The 10,304-nt window shown below is 43.8% G+C and overlaps 1 protein-coding gene across 1 annotated transcript; it reads right to left on the minus strand.

Annotated features, from left to right (window-relative positions):
• Positions 1 to 242: 242 nt before the first annotated feature.
• Positions 243 to 6,919, minus strand: EIF2B2 (eukaryotic translation initiation factor 2B subunit beta). Its single transcript, XM_023184115.2, has 8 exons — positions 6,642 to 6,919; positions 6,400 to 6,520; positions 6,093 to 6,241; positions 4,922 to 5,085; positions 3,860 to 3,955; positions 3,115 to 3,252; positions 2,045 to 2,111; positions 243 to 801 (listed from the first exon to the last, which is right to left on the minus strand). Exons 1-8 carry the CDS (start codon positions 6,802 to 6,804, stop codon positions 644 to 646), a joined length of 1,056 nt encoding a protein of 351 aa, XP_023039883.1. The 5' UTR covers positions 6,805 to 6,919; the 3' UTR covers positions 243 to 643.
• Between the last annotated feature and the right edge of the window lie 3,385 nt (positions 6,920 to 10,304).

A 10,304-nucleotide genomic window follows, 5' to 3' on the forward strand; every position in this document is an offset into this window, starting at 1 on the left:
AAATTTTGTAGCGACAGGATCTTGCTATTTTGCCAGGCTAATCTCAAACTCCAGGCCTCAAACAATCTTCCCACCTCACCCTCCCAAAGTGCCAGGATTACAAATGGGAGCCACTGTATCTGGCCACTGCTTCCACACTTTTCCCACTAACTACAGCCTCTATGCAAACACAAAAAAGGCTCTGCTGCTGCTGCTGTTTCAAGCAGTTCTGTCAGAGTAGGACAGTCAATAAACCAACTATGGAACCTTCAAGTGGCTTTTATTGGCAGAGCCTAGAAGAAGTGTTGTAGCCATTTCTGAGCAAAAATCTGTATCCCAGCAAGGTATTCAGTGTTATGTTTAACACACTACTGAACCAGAAAGTTTAAGTTCCTGACACAGACGCAACCAGGTCACTAAGAGGCTCCAAAATCAACAGGTTAAGCCCCACTGCTCTGTTCAGATCTGAAAGGCAAGACACAGTCCTGGATGTGTGCCCTTGATACAGGGTGACTAAAAAGGCAGGCAACAGTATCAAGGATTTTTTTTAGGTGTACTCCTGTGCAGTCCCACATTGCAAGGATATGTTTCAGCAGCAGCACTCAAGTCTCCTCTTCATTCTGTATCTGCCTAAACAATCTCTGCTTAGGACAAGTGTGGTCGGTCATAAAACATGATCATCAGGATGGTAGAGTTCACTCATCAGGCGGTAGATGTAGGAAGGTGCATTCCCACCAATGTTGGAGATAAAGAGGGTAATGAGCTCTGGTGGGACGTAGTCAAACACAGGGCAATGCACGCTGACCTTCTCCAGAATGTCCCCTGAAAGGCAAGCACACATGCTAAAGGTAAAACTGAGCCTCCCTCTCTCATAATTAAGTAGCATATAGATTCCAACCTCGAGAATGCAGGCATATTAGCTCCCCAAGGATGAGAAGCTATGGAAAAATGCAAACCAGAAGAGATGACTTCAGATCATGACAACCCCTGCTTACAACTCTTCCGTGCCTCTGCATAGCCCTTAGAATAAAATTCAAACTCAGGATTGAAATTTAAAATCTGGGCCCTCCCTGCCGCACCACATGAATTACAATTTGGACTACTCTTCCCCTTGCTCATTACTGTCTAGCCATGTATGCCATCCTTTTCTAACTGGCTAAGCCCCCTGCACCAGCTCATGGAAAACTCTATGATCTTCAGATGGTAGACTGTATTCATTCAGGACTCAGATGAAATGTCATCTCATTAAGACCCTTCCTCAATCTCAGTTAGGCCCCTAGCCACTTTCTATCACATCAGCCTTGCTTGTCCTCAGGCATCCCATGACCTGATACTTTCTCATCTGTCTTCCACAATAGAATGTGTGGGAACAGGGCCTTATCTTTTTCATTCATTGTGATATCTTCAGTGCCTAGAAGAGTGCTGGATACATTGTAGGTGCTCAGTAACTATTTCCTGAAGAATGAATGTTTATTTAAATAAAGGGATGAAGTCATTCAACTTCCAAGAGGAACTAGGACCCCAACTACTATGCGTTGCTCTCAGAGGGTGTATAAGGCCACCCTTGCTGATGAGGCTGCAGGCATAATGAGCTGAGCTGCTGCCTTCAGAAGGAGCCAGAGAAAAGAACCCCAACACATGAGATTATCCAGGCTACAGGCAAGTTTTCTAAGTGGGAACATTTCACAGCCTGCTTCCTTTGGGAGTCAATTTACCAAAATGACTCCTTATATAGCAGGAAAACAGGTACATTTTCCCAATTGGTTGTTTATATCTCAAAGAGCATGCAAAGCCAAACCCAGACAATGCTAGATGATCCAACCCACAGTAGCCCCAACAAGTCTAAAATACATTCGTCTCAGAACAAATTAACATGGACTTGATCAGGTCCTCAAGCACTTTGAGATGCTAAAGAAAACAGTCCCCCCAAGAAGTATGATAAAAAACACAACCTGACAGCATTCAGTTCTACTGACCAACAAAACAACAAAAAGACCAAAACACATGCACGCACAAACCCCGAATACACACAACACATGCACGCATGCACGCACAGCTTTTGTACCTTCTGTGAATGGCAGGACTTCTTCAGGAGCCACAAACTTATGAAATGAGTCTTCTTCATTGGGGAACTAGAAAGGAAAAAATTTTTAAAAACTAGAGACCCAGCAATTCCACTCCTAGATACGTACCCTAGAGAAATGAAAACATGTCCACACAGAAAATTTATACACAGATGCTTATAGCATGATTATTCACAAAAGCCAAAAGGTGGAACCAACCCAAATGCCCATAAACAGATGAATGGATTAATAAATTGTGGTATGTTCATATAATGGAATATTATTCAGCCTCGAAAGGAAATTCTGACATTACAACATGGATGAACTTTGAAAACATCATGCTAAGTGAAAAAAGTCAGGCACAACATGTCACATATTATGATTCCTTTTATACAAAATGGACAAATCCATAGAGACAGGAGCAGATTAGAGGAGATGGGGAGAAGAAGAAATAGGGAGAGATTACTTAATGGGTACAGGGAGTTTTTCTAGAGTGGAGAAAAAGTTTTGAAACTAGAGAGTGGTGGTTGTACAATGCTGTGAATGTACTAGATACCACTAAATTGTATACTTTAAAATGGTTAATTGTATGTTATGTGAATTTCACCTCAATTTAAAAAATAGAGACTATAAATAGTTTGATGTTTTCAAAGCAAATAGCTTCCATCACTGATGAAATGTCTCTTCACTTAGTCCCTGCTTGTATTCAGGTTACAAAGGACAGGCCCTGCAACAGTAACAAAACTGATTCTATGATCCTACTTTCAACCTGCTTGGCATTTTCAGAAATGGTCAGGCGACGGGGAGTCGTGGCAATCATAAGGAAAGGACCTTTCCCAACTACATATTGTCCTCACAATCTTGCCTTCCTAAAGCTGGCAGCTTAGAACTCTCAACTATTTTACTGAATCAAGACTTCTGTGGTTCTTTCCAGCCTCCACTGGGTGTAATCCATTGAGTAAACGCAGATAAATGGAGGCCCTGGAGTGAGGTGGTTGAAGTCCCAGAGTTCAAGCCCACCCTCTGGCTTCCTTCTTTCTGCTGGCTTCTAGCTAAAGACAGACACACATACCTGTGGGGAAAGTTTGAACATAGGTGCACAGACGATGAGTGGGGTGGAATGGTGTTTTGCTGCCAGTGCCAGAGTGTGAGTTCCTGTCACAGCTCTCAGGGCACCATTGGCCAGGATGGTCTTCGTGCCAATGATTACCTTTGAGACAAGAAGAAAACTGTGAGTCATCCTGGGGGTGGAGCCTTAAAAGGGCCACTGGCCACAAAAAGCTGAATGCTCAGGCCTCAGAATGGTATCGTGAGGGGTCAGAGACTGGTATAGGGGAAGGGATCCCTGGCTCAGTACAAGTTCTAGCTTAAAAGTAGGTTGCCAAGGAAAGAATGAATGTAAAATGGGACAAGAAACTGCAAAACCTACTGCTCTCAGTCCCATATTTTCTGGAAATTGAGATGCCATACCTTCTGAGAAGCCAGGAACCTTTTTCATTCACTATCCACAACTGCCAAGCTCTTTGAGCAAAGGCAGGAGCCTTGTAGCCAATCCCTAGCAACTGACACTCTTGCTTTAGTTCTATTTAATACTTCATTCTTTTCAATGCTTCAACCGAATTTAGAGGCTACTCCAAGAGAGGAACAATGATGCAGAAAAAGGGAAAAGAAATTCAGTTAACAAATTAAAAAGGCCTACGTATGTACTTTGAAAGGTGCTAGAAACTTCCTTCTCTCACTATGGATATTACAGGAGATAAAAATCAATTTTAGAAACATAATCTTCATGAATTCAACATAACTCCAAATATACACACCTTGTTGACTCTTGACATTACGGCAAAAATGGCAGCATCAGTCATGACAGTTGTCTCAATACCTGCTTTGGACAAATTCACAGCCATTTCATGACCCTGCAATGGGAGGGAAAGGCTGATTCTAAGAGAAAGAGTGAGAAATAGTGAAAAGTGCTCTCAAATGTAACTGGATCTGGGGAATTGTGTGATATGGGCATATCCAGCACATAATTTCCAATAGATAACTCATTTTTCGGACAACTAAGTTTTTGGACTATCATAGCTCTGGTAAGCTGTAGGGAAGCCTAGGGGAAGCTAATAAATGTCTAGTACTCCAGCCACAAAACTGGAAATACAACGTGCGTGTATAACATAATCACGATTGCTGACAAGATAGCTCCTGGCTCATCATTTTAAAACATCCTGCATCCTTACATATTTCCTTTTTGAGACCTATTATTTACTTAGGATCGAGTGAGGTCAGACCAAGCATCAGTCATCCCCAAGGTAATTTACCCTGCTTTGATTCCTAAAAGAACCAACCCATGTTTCCTTGGACCCAGCAGTTCACCAGCATTTTTTTTGTTGTTGGTTTTTTTGTTTTTTGAGACAGAGTCTTGCTCTGTGGTACAGGCTGGAGTGCAGTGGTGCCATCTTGGCTCACTGCAACCTCTGCTTTCCAGGTTCAAGCAATTCTCCTGCCTTAACCTCCAGAGTAGCTGGGATTACAGGCATGCACCAGCACGCCCAGCTAATTTTTGTATTTTTAGTAGAGATGGGGTTTCGTCATGTTGGCCAGGCTGCTCTCGAACCCCTGACCTCAGGTGATCCGCCCGCCTTAGCCTCCCAAAGTGCTGGAATTAGGGGCATGAACCACTGCTCCCAGTCCCAACTTTCTTAAACCACTATTTAAGAATGTTCACAGAACGAACACCTTGAAAATTCCCTTAATGTTTTAGTTTATCTTCTCAGTGTCTCAAAGTCTTGCTTATCAATTCAAGGTTGGAATGGCCCTACCCATCCCTTGTTTATTTCTTCTTCATTTTCCATTTTTCTTAGTAGCAGCTACAGCAGTCTCCTTACCTGGCAGAAAGGAGCACACTCTGCTACAATGACATGGAATTTCCTCTTCCGGGCAGCCTCTTTGAGGAAGGCCTCTACTGTTCGGGAGAAGCCAATGGTCATGATCACCTCATTGCTGTGAATGTGCTCCAGAGCCTGGGCTGCAATGTTCTCCGTTGTCCCTTCTGTAAGAAGAGTTTTGAAAAAAAAAATATATTATATATATGAAATTGCTATGCTATATCACAAACACACATTATGAGTGTATGGAAAAAGATGTCTGCCCTTCACATGCACTGCCAACCTAGCAGACCCTGGTACCACAGGGTTAATGTGCTTAAAGTGAAATGTCACAATTTTTTTTTTTTTTAATAGAGATAGGGTCCCACTGTGTTGCCCAGGCTGGTTTTGAACTCCTGGTCGCAAGCAATCCACTCACCTTGGCCTCCCAAAGTTGTGGGATTACAGGTGTGAGCCACCACACCCAGCTATGTCACAATTTCTTAAAAGCCCCACTCTGGGATTTTCTGCCTGCCCTCTTCCAGAAGTACCCCTATCTATCAACCACCTCTGTCACTACAGAGCTCCTTACAACCGATTTTGAAGATAGTGAATTCAGCCAAGGAATGGCAATCTGGGAAATCCTAAAGTGCTGAGAATCGGGTAAACAGAGCTTCTGCCTAAAAGAACTCTTCCTTCAAAAGGTGGCCACAACACTTCTACGTGAGAGAGAATGGCCAGAGAAGAAAAACGGGGGAGGAATTTGGAAGCAGCTTCTTCATCATCTGATTATAATGAATATCTGCAAGTCACTTGGACCGCAATGACAAGGGGGACAGAAATGGTATACGTGTACGTGTGTATAAAAATTCAAAGATAGTGAAGGAGGTCTATCGACCTGGTTCTCTAGGGAGTTCATCTTCTTTACAACGAAAATAAAACTCTGTCCTAATAGAGTCTGTGCCACCGCACAGACTTGCAGTCTATCAAGGGTTGGTCTGTAAGGAAAAGTAGAGAGGGTTACTTTGGTCCCGTCACCTGTTGCAACATTTCCTAATCAGGAAGGAAGACAAACCTCTGAGAACCAGAAGACTGGTAATATCCCATCTCTGCTAATGAACAACCTTCAGGGGCTTCTGTTCCCTTATTTGCCTGTGACCAGTCCCATTTTCCCAGCAATCAGGCCTCTTACCCAGCTCCACTAGCAGCTCATTTATCGCCTCAATGATGTTGGACTGGAGTTGGGCATAATGGAAGCTGAAATCCTCGTTCAGGCCTCCGGATGTCAACAGTTTGTGCAGGGACTCCTGCTGATCACTCTCGTCGCTGCGTCCATGGAGTCTATAGAGGCAACAAGACGCAAAGAGAGAGGTGGGGAGGAGGAGTGGTCAGGCAGGTAACAAGGGCTGCTCAGCTCCAATAAAGTCTCCGAGCAGGGAGAGGGGCCCGTGGAAAAAGTGTCACTGTATCCAACCCGGAGCCCAGGACGTGAGCCTGACCTGCCATACTCCTCCCGGATAATCTTGAGCACTCTCCGCACCATGTTGCCCACGGTGGTCTCGGAGGGCTGAGCGGCCGTCATCCTCCTGCCCTCTCTGCGGATCAGCTCCATCAGCTCCCCTATAGTCCAAAAGAGAGAGGATAAGAGGAGCCAACGCGAAGTGAGGCCTGGGAAACTTTCAGCCTTGGGATCGGGAACAAACAGGGGCCGGGTTTGCTGACGGAGGCAGGCCGGCCTCACCCGCGTTGCTCCAGCGGTGGTCCGTAATGATCTGGCGTAGCAGCCCCAGGGTCTCCCGAGCCATTTCCTCGGAGCTGCGCGGCCCACCACCCCGCTTCAGGGTCTCCACGAAGCTCTCGATCCTCTCTGACAACTCCGAGCCCTTTGCTGCGGACCCCGGCATCTCTAAGGTAAGCTGCCTTCAGCCTTCACCGGCGTAATCCACACCTGCCAGACCACACACTTTGCACTTCCGGGGCGGGCGAGGTCGGCTTCCGCCGTGAGGGGAGGGGGAAACCACAAGTTTGAGTGGAAGCAGGCCACGCCCCTCGTTGCCACTCTCCCGCCCCCTTCCTCTGCCTGAGCCAATCAGAGACGTGAGGCTCGGGTTGTTCAGTTACAACCGGGCCCGCGCGCCTAGGGGACTGCAGGCTCGGAAGCGGCTTTTCATGGCTCAGCCGACGGTGAACGGAAGTAACCCGTCCGGCCTGTAGAGGGTGGCTAGTCCCGTTGCTATGGGAGCAGCAAGTCTCTACGCGCCCCTCACCGCGACTTAAGGCTACACTGAAGAAGTTGCGGCACTCCCTCCTGTCTTCCCAGCTCGGTGACCGCCCGAGCTGTCACTCCCGAGTGTCAGCTGACACTAACGTTCCGAATGCGTGTCCAGGGTCGGCTGCCCCTTGGGCAGATGTCTCACTTTTGTTCTGTTACATTACCTGGTACCGTTTGCGCCTGTATCTAGTAGGTTCATCTCTCTGAAAACAAGGACAATATCTTTTGTTGCTTTTGTATTCTCAAGGCCTAACACGTCTAATAGAAGATAGCGAAATTAGAGATGAGGAAGACTACCAACCATTAAGGAGATTCAAAGTGGGAGCCAATACAGAAGCAAAGATAACATCCTCCGATTTGGACATAATTGTCCTCCTACAGAGAGGCCAGAGAGTATAACATAATACCGAGAGTTACCATTTACTTAAAGCTTACTGGATGTTGGGAACTGTGTGTGAATTGTCTCAGTTATATAAGGTCTGAAATAGGTCCTCTTATCCCCATTTTACAGATTGGAAAGCAGACCCACAGAATTTAAGCAGTTAATAAATGATTGGGTTCATACTTAAATCCAGGTCTTCCTGAACCCAAAGTCTGTGTATAATAGAAATCTCTATTTCCTTAAGATAAATTCTTCAAAGTGGAATCCTTAGGCGAACACATTTTAAAGACTTTTGTTATAATTTACAAATTGCCCTCCAAAAAAATTATGTCAATACCAAAGTTAGCCAAAGGTAGTACAAAGAAAAGAAAATTACAGATTAATATCTGTCATGAACATAGGAAGCAAAAATTGCAACAAATTATTAGCACATCAAATCCTGCAGTACATAAAAAAAGAATAATATGTAATTACAAAGTAAAACGTAAACCTGGAATGCAAAGCTGATCAAATACTTAAAAATCAATATCATGTGCCATACTAACAATCTAAGAAGTAAAAACCACATGATCATGTCAACTGATGCAGGAAGAAGCATTTGACAAAATTCGATATTCATGATACAAACTCTCAGAAAACTAGAACAAAAGGGAACTTCCTGAACTTGATAAAAGATATCTACAAAATCCTACACCAAAAATCATACTTCACAGTAAAAGATTGCTTTCTCCCTAGGATCAGGACAAGGCAAGGATGTCTACTTTCACCACTCCCATTTAACATCAATATGTGAAGTCCTAGCCCTTGCAACAAGGCAAGAAAAAGAAAAAGCATACAGAATGGAAAGAAACTGTCCCTGTTCACAGGAGACATGATAGTCTACACAGAAAATCCCGGAGTCAACAGCAACAAAAACAAAACCTCCTAGAACATAAGTTTAGCAAGGATACAAAAACTATATTTCTATGTACTAGCAATGAATATCAGAAATTGAAGTTGAAAACACAGTTGCTCTAAAAAGCCATAAAATATTTGTCAGTTTTGCTGTGTTCGTTTTTATTTATTGATTTATTTGTTTATTTTGAAACAGGGTCTCACGCTGTTGCCCAGGCTGGAGTGCAGTGGCATGCTCACTGCTCACTGCAGCCTCAACCTCCCCCTGCTCAAATAATCCTCCCACCTCAGCCTCTTGAGTAGCTGGGACTACAGGCACACACCACCATGCCTGGACAATTGTGTGTTAATTTTTAAATGTCTTTAAAATTGTATCAATTTACATGCTGGCTAGCAGTTACCATATTATAGCCAATTTTGGATATTGTCATTTTTTTGTATATCAAGTCATTAAAAAAATAAGATATATAGGCCAGGCATAGTGGCTCATGCCTGTAATCCCAGCACTTTGGGAGGCCAAGGTGGGCAGATCACCTGAATGTCAAGAGTTTGGGACCAGCCTGGCCAACATGGCAAAACCCTGTCTCTACCAAAAATACAAAAATTAGCCAGGGGTGGTGGCACATGTTTGTAGTCCCAGCTACTAGGGAGGCTGAGGCAGGAGAATAGCTTGAACCTGGGAGGTGGAGGTTGCAGTGAGCTGAGATTGTGCCACTGCACTCCAGCCTGGGTGACAGAGCAAAACTGTGTCTCAAAAACAAACAACAACAAAAACCAAGGTGTATAGTATCTTATATACACTGAAGAATTTTTATGTGTGTGTATGCAAATTATAAAGCGTGACGACGAACAGGTTGAGGAATGTGAACCAATTCCTCACTTTGAAACTAAAATATTCGAATTAATAGAGATAGAAAGCAAAGCCGTGTTGGCCAGGCATAGTAGCTCACACCTGAATCCCGGCACTTCGGGAGGACAAGGTGGGAGGATGGCTTGAGCCCAAGAGTTGAAACCAGCACTGACAACAAGACCCCCATCTGTACAAAAAATTTAAAAATTAGCTAGGTGTGGTGATACATGTCTGTAGTCCCAACTACTTGGGAGGCTGAGGGGGGAGGATCTCTTGAGCCTGGGAGGTCGAGGCTGCAGTGAGCTATGTATGATCCTGTAGTGAGCTATGATCCTGCCACTGCACCCCAGCTTGGGCAGCAGGGCAAGACCCTGTCTCCAAAAAAGATAAAGAAAAGAAAGAAAGTAGAACTGTGGTTGCTAGGGTCTGAGGGGAGGGAGAGAGTTACTGTTTAATGGCTACAGAGTTTTAGTTTTGCAAGTTGAAAAGAGTTCTAGAGAGAGATGGTGGATAACGGTTGTGCATTTATATTGCACAACAATGTGAATGTACTTCATGCCAGTTTAGTTTCACTAAATTGTACACTTAAAAAGGTTAAGATGGTAAAATTTATGTTCTGCGTTACTTTACAATTTAGGAAATAGGTGATATATTTCACTTTTTTCTGCTCAGTATGACATTCATAAAATTTATCCATGTTGTTACATGTACCTGTAATTCTCTTATTTGCACTGGTGAATTTGTACTGGTGAGAACTTGTAGTTCTCTTATTTGCACTAGTATTTCACGTGACTATAGCATAATTTGTGTATTCATTTTTTTTCAACAGACGTTTGGGTTGTTTCCAGTGTTTTTAGGGAGGTGGGTGAACATAAACTATAAATAGTCCTGTGTATGTCTTGGCACTTATATAAGTGGAACAGCTAGATCAGAGGCTATATGAATGTTCAACTTTACAAATAGATCTAATTGTACAAAGTGGTTCAATTAATGTATGCTCCCTCCA

The sequence above is a fragment of the Piliocolobus tephrosceles genome, chromosome 6 (genome assembly GCF_002776525.5).
Source record: "Piliocolobus tephrosceles isolate RC106 chromosome 6, ASM277652v3, whole genome shotgun sequence".
Classification (NCBI taxonomy): Eukaryota; Metazoa; Chordata; class Mammalia; order Primates; family Cercopithecidae; genus Piliocolobus; species Piliocolobus tephrosceles.

Bases quoted from the DNA above. Each gene is read 5' to 3' on its own strand.
- EIF2B2 (XM_023184115.2), bottom strand. From the start codon at position 6,804: ATGCCGGGGTCCGCAGCAAAGGGCTCGGAGTTGTCAGAGAGGATCGAG. The intron at 6,242-6,399 runs GTCAGGCTCACG...TTGCCTCTATAG, and splicing joins ATCCGGGAGGAGTATGGCAG to ACTCCATGGACGCAGCGACG. The intron at 3,956-4,921 runs GTAAGGAGACTG...CTCCCATTGCAG, and splicing joins AGTGTGCTCCTTTCTGCCAG to GGTCATGAAATGGCTGTGAA.